Below are 22624 nucleotides of genomic sequence, written 5' to 3'. Positions count from 1 at the left end.
TTGTTTTCATGAGAGGTGCCTTAGAGTTCAAGACGAAGGAATTCAGAATCCAACCAGTGACGATCACCGATTGCAGGCGACAATAGGCGGCCTTCCAGTCACAGCCACAAGAGCTGCTGCAGGATAGGCTCCTTTGAAGATAGGAAGCTGGAATTTGGGGAGAAGGTGACTTGTGGCACAAGCTGGCAACCACCAAAGTAGCAGATTTGAATGCGCAACGGCAACGCTTCTGGCGAGTTACCCATGAGAGAACTGGTCAGTCCACCGGGCAGTCCAGGGACACTTCCGAAGCCTCAGAAGGGCTAGATCCTCAAGAAGGCTTAGAGACTGGTTGGTTCCACTTGTCAGACGGCTGAAGCACTGCTCAAGATCTTTGAGATCAGGCAGAGTAGCAGGGCTTCGCAGGGCCAGGCAGTGGAAGGGATGAGGGGCCACTTCAGGAATCGTAATTGGGTCATCAACAGCCTTCTCTTCTTTGAGTGTTTCTTAGCTTCAACGTAGATCTATAGAATAGCTGCAGAAGTCCTCCTCTTGTCCAAAATCTGAGCTGGAAGCAAGTCCAAGCCCACCAATGATCAGGATCTGCAGCATTCAAACAGCCAGTAGTTGTCCAATCAGGGACAACTATACGTATCACATCTGCCCCAGTAGCAGGCTCTCTGGCACCAGTGATGTGGACTGTCTGTTCTGTGTTTGTTTTTGTATTTGATCTGTCTGCATTTGAGCTGCTAGACACTGGATATGCATACATGTCTAGGGCTGTGGGTAGTCAGATTGTGGATTGTCTTTGAAGCAATTATACATTTTTCTTTTTAAATGGACGAAGTGCACAATGGATTGCTAAAGTATCATGAAGTCATCAAGATAAGATGGTGCCAGAAGGGGTGATGAGCCAACTTGAAAAAATGTGTACCACACCCCACTGGTCCTACACCCCATTGAGACATTCTGGTCAGTTCAGTTAGCAAATGATAGTGTACATGGTGGTCTTCTGACATTGTTATGCAACATGCAGGCACAGACTGGATGGGCTCTTCTTTTATTTTTGGGCATTTTAATCATTTGGCTTTGCCCAGCTAGACACAATATGCATAGATGCCTAATGGGGGGGGGGGCAGATTTCTTTTCATTTCTTTTAGCTTTTATACCTTTGATAAGCAAATTGACACTGAAAAGTGTAGTATTGTACCATGATCAGTGGCGTAGCACATTTGTGGGTCCCACTGCGCTCCATGCTGAGGGGGCCCCTCCTACTACAGCTCAAAAACAAATCACAGGTCGCGCCACACATGGCCTAGATTATCATGCTTGCGCAATGCGCACAAACGTGCTGCTGCAGGGGTATGCCACACACTGCAGTAGGAGAAAGATCTCAATATGTGTTTTAATGCATTATACAGCACACTTTCTGAGAAAAATTGGCTAAAAGGCCAGAGCGTTTGCAATTGTTTTGTAGGGTAACACCAATTCAAAAATCCAATGCATGCAAGTCACCAACAGTGCACTGAAACATTAATGCTTTCATTAATGTAATGCTTTGCTATTAAAAATGCCATGCCACAATGAAAACATGTCCAACTGGCTGCACAATGTAGACCAGTCTAGACACGTAATAACATATTATCGTAAAGCATGCCAGGTCACATTTAGACATACCTAGACTGGTTTTACCAAAATTCCATTCGAAGCAATAATACTTATCATGGTTATTATATCACAGATGCCCAGGAAAATTTACAATGCCACAGAAAGAAACGGCTAGACTGGCAGCAATCAAAGGACAGTCTAGACAGCTAATTACACTTAGCAGGACTGCTTTGTCAGAGAGGCCCAGATCAAGAAAAGTCAAGCCAAACTAAGAAATGACCAGACTGGCTGCACCAAAATGTCTCTCTAGCCACTAATACTGCATATCATGACTGCCTAGCCCGGACATGGCTCCCCATTAGGATTTATTGCACAATCCCTGCACCACCCAACCACATCCCCTCTCCTTCCCACCCCCTACCCTAACGCCCAAAATTAACTCCTCGCCCCAGAATTACCTCCATGTCCCTCTTCTTGGTTCCACTGCATACGTAAGTAATGGCACGAGGAAGAGTGGGACTAGGAGTTATGAAGATTACAGGTAACTAAGCCAGGCATTACCTCTATGTCCCTCTACCTCATCCCAATACTTGTGTATGAGGCAAAGTGCCTGGGACGAGGAAGAATAGGCTAGGAGTAATGAAGATTACCAATAAGTAATCAAGGCATTAAATACAAGCAGTGGCACGACACCATTGAGCTGACTGGGCTTCAGCCCACCTCACGCACCCTGAAATTGTGGGCTATGTTGTCTCGACGTGGCAGACCTACAGAGCCGTTGCCGGACAGAACAGGACACAGATGTTAAACAGCGCCTGGGTTTCGCTGTTTACAAAGGCCAGTCAATTACTAACGTAAAGCATTACACTGTTAGTACTTGCATTCAAATGCATAATTTTGTAGGCAATTGAAATCGTGATGTGGGTTTTTCATACCAAGGGAGTAATTGGAAGGGTAGAGAGGGGACAAGAGACGGCTCATTCTCACAACAGTCCATAAAGAAATGGTTTCTTTTTGAAGTGACTGTGACTTCATAAAGAAATTATTTCCGTTAAAGTATCGAACACTAACCAAAATAATGTCTTTATGAAGGCAGAGCTACTTCAAAAAGAAAACATCTTTTAAGTCATAGGGCTCCCACCACCTCATGACATGGAGTCCTCCAGCCTGGAGGCTTCAATGTCATGGGGTGGGGTCAGCCCTCAGACTTCAAAAGGAAATAGTTTCTTTTTGAAATCACTCTGCCTTCATGAAGAAATTATTTCTGCTGTAACAGAAACAATGTCTTCATGAAGGCAGAGTGACTTCAAAAAGAAACAATTTCTTTTGTTTTTAAAAGGGTTTTTTGGGGATTTTTTAAGTCCGAGGGAGCTTTCTCCCAGGATAGGTACTGGTGGGGCCCCCTTCACCGAGGGGGCCCTTACTACGCCAATGGTGCCATCTTCTAAGACTTGCACCATGCCCCTATGGGACATCCTGCTACATTTTCGTTTATATGTGCTATTGTAGATTAGGTGATCTTGCAACATGTGGGCACAAGGCCTGGACTGGCCCACCGGGACTTTCTTCTGGGCCTTGGGCCATAGAGCATCTTTTCTTATGTGGAGGATACAAATCAATTCAAATCATGTGTGGGGACGAATTTGACATCCATCCGGCCAGCCTGAGCCAGCTTGGCTGGGCGTGGTTTGCTGCCTGCACATTGTGGGGGGAAGCGGCCCGCGCATCATTGGAAACCGCAAGCGCCCTTGCCTTAGTGTGCTTGCATGCGCAGGTGAGGCCTGGGCCTTGCCGATGTGCCAGTGCTCAAGTCTGGTAATGAGGAAGTAAGCTGCTGCATCAACCATTATTTAGCAATGCAGACAGACAGAAGGGTTCCACAGAAAGGCAAGTAAGGTAAATGTGGACGGATTGCACGAAGCAATGCTGCGAGCGAGTCCGTGTCTGCCTTATACAATCAATGTCCTTTATTTCACCTTCTCAGCTGACTCAGGAGCGCAAGCTTAAAAGAGCGGAAAGGATTGAAACACATCAGTTTGCTCTTCCGTCTTTGCGCTTGTGCCTCGTGGCCACAGCAGTTTGGCGCAAAACGGTTTGGCGTGGCATGTTAGGCGCAACGAGTTCAGCGCAAGGACGTTTTTGACTCTGGCTAGTGTGCACGGCCATGCCCACGTCCATAATACATGTGTATCAGGCCCACTAGCCAGGACCTTTGTGCCTGGCTATTGATCACATCCTTCGGCCATGCCCACTGTATATTTTACAACACTAGCAGGTCACTAGCCATGGCCTGCGGCCGTGTCCACCATACATGTGTATCATGCCCAATAGCCAGGGTCGGCGGCCCAGATCACTAGCCATGGTTATTGATTTTTCACCCCCTACCTCACTGTAGCTGTAAAAATATATATACATTTTTAATAACTTTTCCCGCATAACCGTGGGTATAATAACCATGTGCTACAGACAGCCGAAGTTATCTGTAGTTATCTGATACCCGCGGTTATCTGGAAAACCGGTACACAAACAAATGCTTCCCTGCCCTCCCAGGTACTCATCAAGTGCCCCCATCCTCTTTGCCTGCTCCCCTTGGTCCCCTCAAGGACTCCTGCCCTCCCAAGCTCTCTCCCTTTACCCCCCTAACAGTCGTTGTTTCCGTGAGGCACTTTCATTCCTGATGTCGGGTAGATGCGGTTATCCCATTGAATAACTGCATCAACCAGAAAAAAACATTGGGCTTTATCTTCTAAACTTCATCATTAGCCCCCCTCCAACTCCAAAATGTCACATGCTGTCCTCTTGCCCTCCCCCACCTCTAGCCTGATAGTATTTAATTTTTTTTGGGCCTGTAAATAGCTTTTTTCTGCCTTTTTGTTTTCAAGTAGCCCGGGTATACCCACGGTTATCTCACGCATCAACAACAAAAATGCAGCTTTCCAGCCTAGAAAAGCCTGTCTCCTGCAATGCACCATGGGAGATATAGCTATATTTTTGCAGCGGGGATCACCCTCTTCTCTGTCAAATATTTGAAAAAATACTGGATGCAATAACCCCAGACTACCCCCCGTAAAGTGAGTCAACGGTTCATGCCCAAACTGTTTTGTACATAGTCCAATTCCGTCCAGCAGTTGTGGCTTTCCAGTCCAGAAAAGCCTGTCTGCTGCAATGCACCATGGGAGATATACCTATAGTTTTGGAGAAATGGTCACTCCCTTCTCTGTCAAATATTAAAAAAACTACTGGATGCAATAACCCCAGACCACCTGCCTGGAAACAGAGTCAACGGTTCGTACCCATGTTGTTTTGTACCTGGTCCAATTCCATCCAACAGTTTTCTCTGTGCGCTCGAGCAAAAATGTACCTTTTTTGTCTACAGGAAAATGAATGGGGACTAGGCCGAAACAGTTTTTTTTTTGTTTTAACTCCTTTATTTTTTAACCGATCTTTCGCAAAATATCCAGTTTGGTGAAGGCAATGGGGGAGATGATTGGTTGTGGGTTGGGGGCCTGACGGATTTATCAGACACGACTTTGGCGGTTAGCCCTACCGCCGAACTCCCTGGCGCTAATAGCGCCGGATCACGAGTTCGGCGGTAATGTAATTCCCCATTCCCCATTGAGCCCATTCGGCAATGCCCCATTCCCCATTGGGCTCAATGGGGAAAATTCACGCTCTTACCGCCGGTGGATTTCCCGCTGGCGGTAATAGCGCAAACTTTTGGCGGATTTCCCCCCAGCTCAGAGCTGGGGCGAAATCCGCCGAAGTCCTGATTTGGCGGACCCTTAAATCTGGCGGTAATAACGCTACCGCTGGATTTAAGGGGTTACCGCCAAAGTCGTGATCAGGCCCATTATGTCTGCGCTGTGGGGTGTATCCCACTCAGGAGGGTCTACAGCCACGTTTTAGCTCACTTTATCATTCCCAGAGGAAGGATACAGGAGGAGGAAGGAGATGTCGATGGGAAGCCACAGACTCCCTGGAGGAGGTCAGAGGGCTGTCTCGGCTCATGACTCTAAGGTATACATATTGGGGATTATTCTGAACAGAAATAAAGGCATCCAATGACACAAGAAAGCTGGTATTACTAGGACCGGTGGTTAATAAGTGGCATCAAGCGACATGTAAACTATGGGGGTCCCTGCTACCCATGTTTTTCAGTTCCTAGATGAAAGACAGTAGGAGGACCGAGAACAGAATAGTGGATGAGGGAGACCAGAAGCAGAAAATGAGGGCTGGGTGAGACAGATATTTTCCAGAGGAGTGAGGGGATCCCTAATTCCATATACGAGGGTGAAAAGTGCAAAAACTAAGGAATGCACTAAATTGGGCCGAAACAACACACGTATGCGCATGTTACAATGATGAGCAAGTGGAATAGTGAATTATTATCTCCATTGACTATTTATTTGTTTTGAAATCACCATGATATACACCATACCACTTTGCTTATTTGATGTTTTACAACGTGAACTTGTTTGCGTAGTATGAAATAACGGTTACAAATGTGCGTTGATATATGCATGAAAAAAATGTGTAAATAACAAATTAGACGATTTTTCGATTTTTGTAAAAACCTACCTGGTTATTATGTCCCTCCATTCCTCTACGCAAAAGCACCTCCAAACTACTACCTGCCCTTGGGTTAATTTGGACTGGTCGGATTGTCCATTTTATTGAGTATTAGAGTGCATGCTCCCACTGTTCTGCAACAGTACTGACAGTCGAAGGAACTCTGTAAGCCCAGAGGGAGGGTGCGGAGGAGAGGGGGGGGGGGGGGGGTGGGGCATCCAGTTCTTTTATTTATTTTTTTCGAAACAGAATTAACTTGAGGTCTCCACTCTCTTCCGATTCCGGGAATCCACAGGTGATCCAACCCTATGGATCATAGTTTTGTACAGCCAGTGAGTTCCCCGAAATGAAAAGATTCTTTTGATTTATTTCAACACAAATGTCATTTCTTCCATGACTTTTCTTTTAGGGCACTCATATTCTATGCTACCAAGAAGCCCAACGACTCATGGGAACGTGCCATGCTTTTCGGGGGCAAGCATGCTAAATTTGCGTCAAACTGCTGCAAAGCTGAATTCATGACTTCAGACTGCTTTCAGAAACAGGTATTTGCAAAGTTTGGGAACATTGATGAACAAAAGCAAATCTGATGTTACGCTCTTATGCATAACATTGCGGGGTCATTTGGATCCTGCCGGATAATCTGGCAGAAAGATCCTGAATCTGGGCTCGGCATCAACTCTGCTGGATTCTCCTCATTATCCGCAAAGAGCCAATTTAGACTGTGGACACCAGAGCGCTTTGGGTTTTCGTACCTACATGTGCTCCATGTAGATGATACACATTGTTGGCATTGGACATAAATGAGGGAAAATACTAAATATGATATTTTCAGTGACAAATTCCTTATTTGACATTTTTGGCAGCATGAAACTAAATTACAGCATTCAAACAACTGCTGGATAAAATGTGATTGCAGTATGTTCAAGACTAGGACACGTGATGTTGTAGTTGACAGAAAATGCCATTGCACTACCTGAAGTGTTGTATATGTTAAAATCAAATGCTTTTTTGAAAGAAATCAGACCGACCTTCCAGGTTTGACTGCAACTGTCTGGGAACATGCTTCTTTGTACGATTCTTAGAGCTGTACACAACATTTATATGCCAGTTGCCACATCAGTTGAGTTCCTAAGCACATCTGATTGTGAACATTGTAGAGAGATGTTGGGTTTGTGCCGATTTTGCATTGAGCACTTACGTGCCCACAGCTTCTACATGTGTTCGGGGTGCTTGTGGTAGACATCCTTGGCATATTGGGAGTAGGGCTATTTCATACATTTTTCAAACCCACCGTAACTTTGCTGGTGCTTGGCTTATTAGTGAAACCGGGCACCTAACGGTGGATGTTTATATCCAAGCTCATCAGTTCCTAAAACATTGACATTGTACAGCGTTATCCATCCATTGAGCTTCATTTACAATTTCACTATGTCACCACAGTTGCCTTTTTACATTATTTTAGCATACGAATGAAACAGCTGGAAAAATACACCACATTAGTATACGGTCCCCATATAAAGCAAGATGATCTTCTCGCCGATTGGCTATTGGCCGAACCTTACTGCATGGTAAGGCTAGCCACGCAACTACGTGCACCTCGCGCCGTTGCATCTTTTTACTTAACTCGCATTCCGACACCACCATTTTCTGCCTTCAGCCCATGCATCCCTCCATTTTTATTCTCAAAGAAATTTCACCAAAACAAGAATTAATTATGCAACCATGCACTATTCAACAAGGGCCTTTTTTCCACTTTCTTCACTATTGAACAACTGGCGCTCAAAATAGAGTCCTGCCGTTCTTTAATATTGAGTCAGTATGCGCTAACTAGTGGTTTCCTAATCATGGCTGTGGAACAACAAGAGCCCAAAATAGAGCCCTGCTGTTCCATATCCATGGATAAGTAAACGCTTTCTAGTTGTTTCCTATGCATTGCTATGAAACAGCAGAGTCCAAAATAGAGCGCTCCTGTTCCACAGCAAAGAAGCAGTACGAGCTGTCTGGTTTTGTTTCCACTAGCGCGTACGGCAACTGCCGCAGGAATATACAGACGGTGGAGCAAAAAGAAGCAACCATTAGTATTTCGAGTCTCCCAAACCCGAAATACTAATGGCAATAAGCCTGTCGCTGGCGGGCCATTACCGTATATGGTAATGCCCCCCGGGCCTTCCTTAAGGCCCTTGCTATGCTGGAGCCTGTATCTATGGGCCCCGGGGGCATTACCATATGCGGTAATGGCCCGCCAGCGACAGGCTTATTGTCTAAGTGTTCTTCATTGAAAAAGTTACGTAACAACATATTCTGTTTGTTCCTTTTTTTCTGGCGTGCAGATTCTAGCTCCTGGTTGTTTAGATGGTCATAGGGCATGATAGCTGGTGCATACACCTACACCTGTGTTAATATTAACATTACACCAAAAAAAGTAATAACATTTAAAAGACCATGTTGGAAACAAGTTTAGACTCATTTGTGTATACAGTTTTTGTAAGACCTTGGCAATCATTGATTATATATAATTATCCCCTGCATTGCACAAATTGATACTGGAAAATGTATCCAGATACACAGAGCGACCATGCTATGCTTCTTGTCCACAGTGATGGACTAGGAGCACCACGCACGGGAAGATTACCCCCTGAACTGGAACTAAACGGAGCAACTCCAAGACTGAGACTGAGCATAAACCAGCAAATCTCCCTCCCGAGAATTTTCTTGCAAACTAACATGGAAGACGATGAAAAATTGAACTATACCTGGATGTTGACACCGTTTCAGAAAAAAGGCACTAAAACCCTCTCATCAACACTCCTACAATCCTGACATGGCAAAACAAAAGAGAACCCTTCACCAAAATTTGAGAAAGTGGAGGAAAAATCTCAACCCTGAAACCATGTCCAAAATGAAAAAAGCAAAGCAAGCCTTCAGAAACTGGAAGAAATCTCATTGGATGATCCTCCAACAAAAAGACTCTGAACGGATGCTGCTTACGCTCAAAAATACCGACGTTAGGAATCTATGGAGCCTACTAAACCACAACCCAGGGCAGCAGCACACAATGATCTCCAATGTGACTGAAGAAAAATGGATTTCACATTTCTCTAAATTGTATAAACCAAGGCGCCAACTAGAGAATTTTCAACAAACCCCAAGCTCAAAGCTCTGGACTATCACATGGGAAGAAGATTGTTTCAGCAAGATGATAAAAAAATTAAACGCCTCTAGAGCACCCGGCCCAGATGGCCTGTCAAATGCGATTCTGAAACAGGCCCCTGAGACCTGGGCAAAACTAATGGACCATATTCTTTCGTTAATCAACATCCTAAAAGCCATACCCACAACCTGGACCCACACAATATTGGTCCCGATTTACAAGCAAGGGAGCAGAGACGAACCTGCCAACTTTAGACGCATTGCCCTTTTGGACCCGCTGGGAAAACTATTAGCCTCACATCTTCTCCAAAAACTGACTATGTGGGCCAAAGAAACAAACCGCTTTGACATCCGCCAAACAGGGTTTACATCTAACGTGGGCACAAATGTCAATCTGCTCATACTCAATCTAATAAAGCATGAACCCTTGAGAAATAATTTACAAGTTTACGCGGCTTTCATAGATCTTCAACAAGCGTTTGATGCCATAAACAGATCCATACTCTGGCAAAAACTTGAAAACTGGAACTGGCCAGTTGACATCATCGAACCTATCAAGCTGTTGTATTCTAACACCTCTGTCTCCATCCAGCTAACAAAAGAAGGCATCGTCACAAAAGAAATTCGATCTTATAATGGGCAGAAACAAGGCTGTCCACTTTCCTGCAACACTGTACAACCTATACACTGCAGACTTCGTAACTAACCTCACATCAAGCTAGACACCCTCAACCCTCCTAAACTCAATTCAACGCTGATTCCCTACCTCATTTATGCAGATGATATTGTTTTACTGGATAAAACCCCTTCAGGATTGCAAAAGAGTTTGCGCATGGCGGCAAATGAACTACAGATAAACATTAAAAAAAACAAAATTATGACACTTACCAAGCCACGGAAAAAAAATGGACATTCTAGACACATGACCTTCGCTTTGGACAACAAATCCCTAGCCTAGCCTAGCCAGACAAGGAGCTATGCTATACAGACAATACTGCAAATTTTCTGTAGAACCAATTGTGACATTTTATCGCCAGAAAGTCATCCCGATCGTCATCGATGGGAGTGAAGCTATGGTCATAGCTGCCCAGATTAACTGGAAATCCCTTGAAGCAATATTTTGGCGCAAAATTTTGAAACTTCCCAAAAACTTTCCCATGGTAAGAATCAGGTTCGAATTGGCAATCCAATCGCTATCCTCAATTGTCCTGTGGAAGCAGATGGACCTTCTACGAAAGCTGATGAATTCAGAACCTATTCCACCAATCCAAGTTCTGCGCAAATCGCCATCTGCCATGAACGAGTTTGTGCTGGAAACCTGGAAAACTGGCATACTTCAACAAATGAAAAACGAGGCCATTTCTATTGAAATGCTCATCAATTGACCACAATGGGCAAAGATAAAAATCCAACGAAACGATTGGGCTAAAACCACAGACGACAAACAAAAATATGGCATGAATTTACAATATTCCTTTGACAACAGAGCAATCTACGAACTCCCACAATATTTGATGCTGTTTGTGGACCCTTCTGTGCGCGCAATTTTTATGAAAATCCGTCTGAATATCGTCCCGACCAGACAACGCCTCGCTACCATCCGTTAAATTCCAAAGGCTGACGCCTTCTGCAGATTCTGTATGGATAAAAACCTCCAAGAGTCCTTGAAACACCTGATAATGGTATGCCCTGTGCTCACCGAAAAGAGAAGGCAATTCGGTGACCTATTTAAGATTTCCTCACAAGTAGAGGAAGGAGACTCAAGATGGCAAAAGATTCTAAAAGGCAACGTCAGAAAATTGACATGCACAATAGTTCAATGCTTGACTGATATCTTGAATCACTTCATAGTGCCAATTTAATAGGGGGTCTCTCTTTTTCAAATTAAGTGATGTTGCATGGTTTTCTGAGACTGTACAAGACCTGACATACTCAGATAAATATAAATTAAAAGTTTAATTGTAAAACAAAATCATTTTAAATAAAAACATTAAAAAAAATACAGTTTTTGTACACCATTTGGAAACTCCCTCAAATGATAAATATGGCACCATCAAAGAGAGGGGATGTTGGGTCTCCATGGGCCTAATGGGATGGGAATTTCAAAGATAGGGCAAACTCTTTTTACATTTTGTGACATTACTCCTCACTTTGGCTTGAGGCAGATACTTGTCTGCTGGTTGTGGGCTTTCCTACAGGGGACCCCAGTAGCGGGGCTTGGTAATTCAAACACTCCCAACACTTATTTAAGTTGGTGACCTGGGTGTCAGTTGACAGGTTTAAGGTACACTTGTCATTTGGGTGGCAGAACCGGTCTGTTAGGAATTAATGATGGGATGGTTAATGGTGTGGATGTAGTCCTGTGCACCGAATTCAAACAGTTAATGTGTGATTGATGTATGTTGACATGAATTATGTATGGAGTATGTGTCTACTGCGGTAGAGGTTTTGTGAGTTGGAGAGAGCAGTGTTTGAAGTGTCTGTCTCATGAACGGTGCTGGGTGTGCCTGTCACATATAAGGAATGGAACTGTTGATTGTTGGATTCTAACAGAGGGTTGTAAGTGGGGTGTTACGTTATTGGGGTGTTGCGTTACTACGACGAGAGACGGAGAAGTGTTTGATTTGTCTATCTTTTAGGAGCAGAGTATTGGTTTCTGGCAAGATCCCATCGTTACATTGTGGGTAATGAGAGTGGGGGTTGGTGTGTCCACCTCGTGTTGGAGGCATAATAGTTGCTAAAAAGAAAGGAGTGTGTGAGGCGGGTGCAGGGCTGGGTGCACAGTAAACGTGCTTGTATATTGGGCAGTCTGGAAATATGGGAAATGTGGGCGTGGTTTGGCACTGAGTCAAGATTGAGGAATTTTAGAGAATAAATGTTGCCACAGATGTGTGTGAATTAGTGTTTGACATTAAAAGGTGGTTTAGAGAGAAAACTTACATGAGGATGGTAGGTTTTGCGTGGGAAATAGCTTAGGGTGGTAATTATAAAGGGAACGGTTGTCTTCAGTGTTGTGTTTAAGGGTTGTAATCCAGATGGATTTTTTGTAACGCTTTATTCATATGGTTTACGTAACAAAAGGTGACGCAGACAGCAACCTTTAGATACCATCCAGAGGACACCAATAGTATCCTCTCCCCCTTGCCAGGGTTCCATGTGTTAATATCCCCGCAAAAATATCACCATACAAAAACATTGCCATATTTTTGCGGTGATGTTGCGGGAGACACCCCCGCAACCCACGCTCCTAAAAACCACAAAAACTATCCCCCCCAAAAATATCGCCTATGGCCGTTCCAGACGACGATATATACAGTGATATTTTTGGTGGGGATAATATGTAGTGATACCCCCTGCCAGGACATCAAGGGTACATTCAACAACACAAATAGTAAATTAAAGCCAAGCACAGATATCATACACCAGTGAATAGCCATGCCAGATGCTGAAGTGCAGATTCATTGCACTCAGGAACTATGTAATGCCATCTCCTTGTGGATCACAGTAGAATTGTTCTGCTTGATACAATTTTCCATAGCTTCACCCTCTGTGTGTCAAGGTAGATAGGGTAGACAGTGCTAAGCATATATGTCCTCATCCAAGGACTCAGGGTCTGTGGTTGAGTTGTTATCTCGTGAAGCATGGAATACAGCCCAAATATCCCACTTAGCCCCTTTGTCTGGCACATAGAGCACTAAATTGGTCCATATTCTAACTTGTTATAGATCTCATATTCACTCTGCACAGTCCGGTGGCATGGGCGGAAGACAACAGACTATTCTGCTCTTTGAGAGAAGTATGGCTAGATTTTCAATTCCTGCCCTTGTGGGCGGAACTCCTAGCTTTAGGGTGAGGAGTTTATGTAATGGAAATCTTAGCATTGATTTACTCATGGTCCGAGAAATCTTCCCAAGGAACTTTTTGCCAAGTGTAGTAATGTGACTTGACTGTCAGGAAGTTCTTACTTTAGTAGGACCGTGGTATCCTGAGCATCGGGGAAAAGTGTCCATTCTGGTCCTCAGCAATAATCTACGCTCAGCATAATGAATTGTGAACTTTCCCTGTCAGGCAGTCGTTACCATAAATTGTTCCTGCCCACTGCTGTTAAATAAAAAGAGAACATCAGTGCTTGTATTTGTTCTGGGTATTGCATCCCACCGGTAATACTGATCACAATTCAGTGTGCAAGTGGAGATCTTTTAGCCAAGTAAGTGGCGAATAGGGTGTACATACTCTCATGCGATTTATTCCCAAGGTGTAAAACCTCGGACCACAACTCCTGAGTCGAAAGTAGCAGTGAGAGGGGGCTGCACTGCTCTGTCCCTCTTTGGAGTAAAACCTTGGAGAGACACTAATTAATTTACCATGACCCTTGTATGTGGCTGATTGTTGGCCCTCCTCTTTGGGCCCTTTTCCTCTGCCATCCCCTTCAGTTAGAAATCTAGGGGTAAAGATCTCCTACACACTATCGATGGCTGAGCAGGTGGGGGACGGTATGTAAGGTGGGCCATTTCAAATTGCGCGTTCTTCGCAGGGTTCTCCCATTTATTCCGATCAAACTTCAAGCCGCCGTGGCGGCTGCTCTTGTTTTAAGTGCAATAGATTACTGCAACTCATCATACCTGGTTCAGCCACACTTTCTAATAATCGTCTCCAAATACTACAAAATGCGGCTGCCAGGGCTATTCTCCATCCTTCTTTTGGGGCTCCTATGTCCCCTCTGCTTCAACAGCTCCACTGGCTCCCAGTTGAAAAGTGGATCTTGATCAAGTCCATGTGCATCATTCACTGTGCCTTCTATGGACTAGGGGCCTAATAACTGCAAAGCAAATTTCAGCGGTATATCCCATCTCGCTGCCTTCGCTCAATGTCTGCTCTAGTGCTTTTTGTCCCCCGTGTCAGACTTTCCCACACTGGTGGCTGCGCCTTTTCAGTTGTTGCTGCTAAAACTTGGAACCCTCTCCCGTCTCCTGTTCCATCTTCGTGCCACGGAGGATCACCTGGTGTTTCGCAGCGCACTTAAAACATATCTGTTCTGACTCCACCGTACAAATGCTACTACTTACTGTCAGCACCAAGATGCCTTCGGGCGTACGTGTGCTAAATAAATACCTGTAACATAACATAACATAACATAACATAACATAACATAACATAACATTGTATGGCAGGGAAACCAGAGGAATACAATGGGGTGCGAAACCCTAATTTTTGGAGCATTCAAAAGATGTATCTGAGAACACTGAATCAAAGGCTTGCTCGGCATCCAGCATTAGTACTACCACTGTTGGCTTGATGTCTTTGCTGCACACCATGTCCTATAATCTACCCAGGCTCCTCCTCAGAGATTGGCCTGGAACATATCCTACCTGGCCAGGGTTGACCAGCTTCTTCATGAGGGCAGTCAGACACCCTACAATAATTTTAGCAAGGACTTTACTGTCAGTGCTCAATAATGATAAGAGTCTGTATGATCCACAAGCTCTGGGGTTTTTGTTCAGCTTGGAGAATGAAATGGACCTTGTGCAATGATATGATAGGATATGATATGATTTGGTATTTATATCACGCCTCTACACAAGTGTTTCTAGGTGCCACAAGATGGGAGGGGAACAGAGGAATGACAAGCCAAGCGTTCCTACTAGGCCTTGTGACATTCAGATTGTGCAAGTGCAAACGAGAAGTGCAGGGGAGAGGGTGCGGGGGGAAGTGCAGGGAAGAGGTAAAGGGGAAGTGCAGTCAGAGCAGCAGGGTTCTGAGTAAGTGCAAGGATGGCAAAGGAATACACAGGTGCAGTCCCAGACCGAGAGTGATGGGTAGACAAGGAGGCAGTGCCGGGTGATTCGTCGAGGGCGGGGGGGGGGGGTGTTACCCTGTGTAACTCTGAGGGCATCATGTAACCAGTCAGGGTGAGCAGACATATAGATTAGCAGGGGAGAGGGAGAGAGAAGGAAGAGGAGAAAAATAAGGTCTTGGGCAGCTTCCTGAACTTCATGTGGATGTGGTCGAGCTCAAGTCTAAGGTGGGCAGGGAGGCCATTCCAGAGGGAAGCACCTGGAGAGGAGAGGGACCTATCCGCCACTCCATGCATGGAGAAGCGTTTCACCCGCAGAGAGTTGGACGTAGCTAAGGGGAGGGCTCTAGAAGGAAGGTATTTAGGAAGAGAGTTGGATATAGTGAGGACCACAGCACCAGAAAACCTTGTGAATGATGCAGAAGGCCTTGAACTTGATCCTTACGCCAACAGGGAGCCAGTTGAGAGATTTCAGAGCTGGAGAGATGCGGTCCCTGGGCTTGAGGACAAGGATAAGTCTTGCAGTCCTGTTCTGGATTAGTTGAAGAGGGCGAAGAGTAGAGGTGGGAATATTGAGAAAGAGGCTGTTGCAATAGTCCAGCCTGGAAAGAACCAGAGCTCTGGAGAAAATGAGTTTCTGGGGGAAGGTGAGAAAAGATAGAATACCTCTGAGGAGGTGCAGCTTGAAATGGGCTTTCTTGGTCTGTGATGTGAGGAGAAAAGGAGAGAGTAGAGTTGAAGATGACACCAAGGTTTTTTGCCCCACAGGAGGGTGAGGGAAAGGGGCCCAAAGAGGGTGGCCCGATAGAGAGGGGGAAAGCGGGAGCAGCGGTCCCAATGAGAAGAATCTCTGTCTTACTGGCATTAAAGCAGAGATTGCTGGAGGCGCACCATCCCTGAATAGCAGACAGACCGTCAGGAATGAGTGAGGAGGGAGGGGAGGTTGAGGGGCATCTGAAAGAGAGCTGTGTGTCATCTGTGTAATACTGAAAGTTAGAGGTGACAGTAGAGATTAGATGGGCCAAGGTGGCCGGATAGAAATTGAAGAGCCACAGTGAGAGTAGAGAGCCCTGGGGAACACTGCATGTGGAAAGAGAGGTGGTGGAGAGAAAGGACCCTAGATGCACCTGCGAGGGTCAGTCCAAGAGAAAGAAGGTCAGCCACACCAGAGCCTGAACCATAATGCCAAGATTCACACTGAGATGATTGATCAGGGTAGTGTCACTGACCGTGTGGAAGGCAGAGGAATGTTCAAGGAGGATGAGGACAGTGTGAGAGCTTGAATGAAGGTTAGAGAGCAGAACGTCATGGGTCTTCAGGAGAGCAGTTGCCATGCCTCTGGACGCTCAATGTGTTCAATAGTATTCCAGACTCCAGTGCTCACTCGTATAACTCAAGATTCATTGCGGCTAGTAAGGGAAAGAAGTTTCTCAAATTCAATACTGAGCTTGCCTGTCCCCAATCTAACCTATTTTATGAACACTTTATAAGGATGAGCATGGATGTCAACTGCAATAAAACAAAGCTGCTGATCTGTAAACCCCAAACCACAAACCGAGAAGATGCATTATTAAGATAGGTAACGCCATCATTGGAAAAAGACTCACAATTTGACTATTTGGGATTTAGGTTCAGCAATGGAGGAGGCTGGAAGGAAATATAGGGACTAAAGCATTAAGTCCTGGTAAGAACAAGTACAATTCATACACAATGTTCCCAATCTATTGTGAATAGATCCATCAGAGTCGCTCTTGAGCTATACAAGGGGCAAGCCCTGCCAAGTGTTTTATATGCGACAGAGGTGTGTTGTTCTTTGAGGTACTCTGCCCTTCCTCTCTTCCCTCAGAAGTTCACTGCCTCCCAAGCTATGGTTCTCTCTAGCTTGGACTACTGTAACAGCCTCTTTCTAAATCTACCTGCCTCCACTCTCCGCCCTTTACAACTAATCCAGAACAGGACTGCAAGACCTTGTCCTTGGCCTCAAGCCCTGGGATCGCATCTACCCAGCTCTGAAATCCCTTCATTGACTTCCAGCTGATGCAAGGATTCGTTTTAAAACCCTTTGCATTGTCCACAAGGCTTTCTGGGGCCTGGGTCCAAAATACCTTCAACTATCCCTCCATAAATACCTCCCCCTCTCGAGCCCTTCGTTCTTCTACTTCTAACTCCCTCAAGGTCTGTCGTTTTTCAAAGAAACAAGCTGGGGGCAGATCTCTGTCTACAGCTGGAGCCTCCCTTTGGAACAGTCTCCCGGCCACCTTGAAACTTGAGGAGAATCATCTGCGGAAGCACCTCAAAACCTTCCTCTTCGCATCTGCCTTTGCACCTCTTCTCCCCTGCTGATTCTGCTTTTTCCTTGTGCCACCGTGCACCTGGCCACCCCCTGTACATCGGGCCCAGGTACCTTGCTCACTTTGCCTCCCCCCTGCACTGCCTCCGGGCCACCCCTTGCACTAGGATCTGTATCTGTACCCATACAGTCCCCCATTTTTCTTTTGCACTGATATACCCTATCTGACTAATCATGCAGTTGCCACTTGCTGGCTGCATTTCCACTTTCCACTGCCTTTATTTATTTATTGCACGTATTATTTATTCTGTTCTCTCCTCTGTTCCGCACTTTCCCCCTTTTCCCCTTCCAGGCACCCCCCCTTTTCTTTTTTCCATGGTCTTGCACGTTCTTAATTTCACTGGGCCTAGTAAGATCGTTGTTTTTGTTCTCCCTTGTTCCCCTCCCTTTGCTTGGCCACGCTCTGAAACACTTGTGTATGAGCGCGATATAAATAAAATATCATTCATTCAATAGTCCAAAATTAGCCATAACTGAAAATCAGTTCCTGAAAAAACTGTTTGAAATGCTTCAAACTGCTGAAAGTGCACTTGTGCATCACAAACTGGATAATAAAAGTGTATGTTACGAACCATCAATACTGTACTGAATTAGTTTAGGAACACATATAAAAGAGGAACTTCTGGACATATCTGGATCCGGTGACAAGGGTAATTCCCTCTGGATAGCCCACATAAAAGACATTGAAGTGTTGGGTTTCAGTGAATTTTGGACAAACCTGCAGAGCTTAGAATCTTACACGCTGACTTTATATTATTATTGTATATATGAATTTTGTTGAAGGTGTTTAAGGGCTTTTTTTACTGACTGAATGACAGATCCCATTCAGAAATGTCTCCCACACAGTTTCTATCACACTTTGTCCATCCTGTTTCTAGCAAAAAAAGTATTTCATTTCTTCCTCTAATTTCCAAGTAAACACAATGTTGTGTTGCACGACTGGCTTAAAAATCCACTGCACCCTGGCTTTGTTGTATTCTATAGAAATAGGATGTTCCTCAGGGATTGAGTAAAAGACCCAGGCACACAATTAGGCATAAGTGCCTGATGAAACTGAAACAATTGTTAGAAGGTATAGTATTTAATACATAATTGAGTCCATTTCAGTTTTATTTCACAAGAGAAAACATAAAATATATTCTTGTAAATGTGACACAAATTGATTTTCCCAAGTGCTTTGAACAATGTACAGATTGGTACTCAAAAACGAATAATTGTTGATGAATACAAAAAGAAAGTAAAGATTTTTACAGGATACATTATGTGCCAAAATAGGTTAATTTCTTGAAATAAACAGATGTAAGCAGCAAGAGGGCTGATTCACAGGAACAGGCTGGTTTGTCCTATTACTTCTTCTTGTGTGTGTTACTATGATGCGTTTCGGGCTGAAGAGCCCTTCATCAGGTAAGTGATATCTGTTTTTCCTGGCTGTAATATCAATGATATAATGTGTCATTGCCATGGGCTAAATATCAACAAACAGTTCACGTGAGACCTGTAAAAAAAGATAACTGACCTTCTAGCCGCCTGCAGATAGGTAAATGTCGCTAAGTGGGATCTATATGTTCGGTGCAGTGGCTAACCACTGTGGATAGCTGGAGCTTATCTGAAAAAATGCTTGCTTGTCAACACCGTTGAAACAATAGAGCGGAGGTATAACTGGTGCGTAATAGGGACACTCATAGATTAAGTGTGTCTAAAATATTCTGAGCCAGACATGGGACAGTCGCTGTGGGATAGCGCTGTACCCCACGTCTGGATGGCATACATGTGAGTCACTGTGTTCTTTTGGGGAAAACGCATATAGTTGATTGGGCACCCATCTGTTGTGGGCAAAAGGTGGCTACTTCAAGTTGCTGAACCTTCGTGGAAGCCGACTATGTTGGACATGCTGTAAAATAAATAAACATAAGGGTGTGACTGATACATTGAGGATGCATATGTGGGGTCTTTATGTCTTTAATATTACATGCCAGACATGGGGAAGTCTCTAGTGGATAGCGCTGTGTCCCATGTCTGGGTGGAAAAATTGTGAATAACTACGTTCTTGATAGTGAAAATAAGTGTAGTTAAAAAGTTGAAAGAGTGTGAATTGCTGGGAGGCAAGTGTTGGGGGAGAGTTAGCCTGGTTTAATGGTAATGAATGTACCACTTTAACATGGATTAGTTGGGCGAATGGAGTGACAGTCCTACAGTGACTGTCCCGTGTCTGGCTCCTAATATTTTAGATGATGCATAAATACTCTTCATCAGGGGCCTTCAGGTAATGATAGATCTAAAAGATGATCAATTAAATACATTATTGTCTTCAAAGAAGATGTATTTATAAACCTTGTCAATCATATTCTGCTGTAGAAGTAATTCTGTCCAGGCATACATTAAAAAGCCAAAACTTCCAGGATAAAATTTCGCTTACGTGGCATATATCAATACAACATGACATATCCTGAGAATTAATTTACATCCTAGGTCAACGTTAGAAATCACATGAACCATCATTAATGTATGTAGTAGCTACTTGTGACACAGTTGTCAGTATATTATCCGACCCAACAGTTCATGGTGCAAAACTATTTTAAATTAGATAATCAAATATTGTACATCAGCAGGTATCCATCATCAGTTGGATAGAAGCATATCAGTTTGACCATAGGAATCCAAGAAGAATCAGCCTTCTTATTCAGAAACCCTACAATGAGATATAACCAGTCTTCAATCCTAAACCCAGTCTACGGGGGTCCTGTAAGACTCTACACTAAATGTAGAACAGATTGTAACTCACCTCACAGAGGCGAGATGTGCAAGAATTTCCCCCGGCACTGCCATCATTGAGCGCATAAGGATCAATGGAGATCCGTCATCTCTCTATAAACGAGGGATGGAGTAAAATGCTAAATAGCTATCTGCAAATGTTACCACTAGGATGCATAGTTTTAACATCTATAAAGCAGATTCATCACTTGGATGCATAGTTTTAACAGCTATAAAGCAGATTTATAGCTGTTAAAATTATACATCCTAGTGATAACATATGTAGATAGACATTTAGCATTTTACTCCTTCCCTTATTTATAGAGAGAAGACCTCTTTTTGCACCCTTTGGCTGAATTTGTACTGTGTGGTGAATTTGGCAACCATTTTTCCTTCCAAAATGGTGGCCGCCATGTTTTAATGTTATTAAAAAGTTATTTGACTTGATTGATGCTTTAAAATATATATACTGCAGCTTTCAAGTTATGTTACCCATTTTACTGTATTTTGTATTTAAAACAAACAAGGTACTGTACAATTTAAGTTTTGGTTTAAAATGTCTCATCTAGTTATTTGTGGGAGATTGGGTGAGTGTTTCTGATGGAAGGAGCATCTGATTGGCACTGCAGTGAGTGCTGTCAGTATGAGGTGGGTGGTTCTCCAGTTTGTTTCTGTTTACCCAGGGAAGCAATTTTCTTTCAGCATGACAGGTAAAGATGTACATTTTGTTGTTATATGGTGCGTGCACTCACTCTGGTTTTGATCTTGCAGTTCCCTTTTATTACATTTGTGTGAGTAAGAAGAGGATCCGTTTTAATTTCCAGCATTAGTTCATTGCTGTTTGTGAACGTGCTGTCTTCTCTTTGGTGTGTGTGTTGCTTAACATGTGACTTTCTACAGTGACACACTTATTTAGGGAGGGGGAAGGGGCACTGTAATCCTGTGTAAACAAAGAATGGAGCTGCTTGTTTTTCTGGTTTTTCTATTACGCTGAAGTTAGCTTCTTGTTATGGCAGGAGGTTAAGACTTAGGCATCTTGTGTCGTGTCTGCTGGGGAATGCTGAGTTTCCAAACGCAGAGTCTCATATGCATGGATCAGGCTCTGCATTTTTGTATTCGTAGCATTACCTCCCAGACATGACAGATAATTGAAGGGGCTGCGCTGGAGCCTTTGTCCATGGGTATTTTTATCCACAGTGCATGCATTTATGAAGGGAAAGAGGCAGCGTGGACACGGTTGCTCAGCTCACAACATGCTATGATTCGCAGTTTGTTCTATGAATAGCCGTTTTTGTGCTTTACTACGAGTTGTGACGTGACCACTTTTTCCCATTTCAGGATAAACTACACATGGGTAAACAATGGTTTTGTGCCCACGCCGTTTAAAATGTGCCAGGACACCAGCAGTCAGAGATGCCAACGTTGGCACTGTATTTTTTTGAGGTTTGCAACCCTCCTGCGTCAGCCAACCCACCAGTTCTCCATTAAAAACATGGATTTTTAAAATATGTATTGTCACTTGCGTAAACAGAGAAACACCATTTTAAGAGAATAAAACCTTTTTTTTTTATTTTGCAGCTAAATAAATGGTGAAAACTAATCTTTCAGGCAGTGTGGGGGTAGATCGCTCTCCTCTGCAGGTGCATCCCTCTGGATTGGCCTCCCTGCCCCTCTCAAACTTGAGCCGGACCACCTGAAATTCCCAGAAGAAGCTCAAAACTTTCCTCTTCTCCTCTGCTTTCTCTCTCTCCCTCCCTTGCTGACCTACCTGACCTACCTGTCTGCTGTACCGACTGGTTCCTTGGCTACCCTCAGAGACTCACTGGATACCAAGCTCTTTCTTGATCAGTCACCCTGGCACTGCCTCTGGGTCTACCACACACTTAGGGGCTTTAACTGTAACCCTGCAGTCCCTTGTTCTCCTTGCACTACCCAGAGCCGCGCTGCCCTGACTGATATATGATAGGTTATTTATAACGCGCTTAATACCCAGAGGTTTCTAAGCGCGGATCCAGGGATCGAACCTGTGTTGCTCCGTGTCGTCTTGTTTCCAAGTCGAGCACGCTGCCGCTGAGCTATCCTCCTGGGACTGCACTTACTTAGAGCATTGCTGGCCTGTTTTCCCCTCCCCTCTCCCTTGCACTCCTCCCCTCCCTTTTCCCTTGCACTTCTTTTTCTCGCACTTGCACGATCTAAATTACACAAGGCCGGGTAAGATCGTTTGTCTTGTCCTCTCTCTTTCTTCCCTCCCTTGTCTTGTCGCGCCTAGAAACACTTGTGTACAGTTGCGTTCTAAATGATTTATATCATATCATATCTATATGCGACATATAAAAATACATAGTAACACATATGTTCAATGGCATGATTTGATGCACGTTTTAATTTTAGCCCACTAATCTTGTCCGCTGCTATGACAA

The 22624-nt window shown here is 44.2% G+C and overlaps 1 protein-coding gene across 1 annotated transcript in view; it reads left to right on the top strand.

The window, feature by feature from the left end:
- LOC138515508 (albumin 2-like) overlaps window positions 1-22624 on the top strand; it is a 267416-nt gene that overhangs the window by 117454 nt on the left and 127338 nt on the right. Inside the window, exon 5 of the mRNA XM_069630315.1 lies at window positions 6566-6701. Within this exon, the coding sequence (XP_069486416.1) occupies window positions 6566-6701 (136 nt within the window). The remainder of the gene's footprint in view (window positions 1-6565; window positions 6702-22624) is intronic.

Source organism: Ambystoma mexicanum, chromosome 6q (assembly GCF_040938575.1).
Source record: "Ambystoma mexicanum isolate Mex_15411 chromosome 6q, UKY_AmexF1_1, whole genome shotgun sequence".
NCBI lineage: Eukaryota > Metazoa > Chordata > Amphibia > Caudata > Ambystomatidae > Ambystoma > Ambystoma mexicanum.
This window is presented reverse-complemented; position numbering and strand designations above follow the sequence as displayed.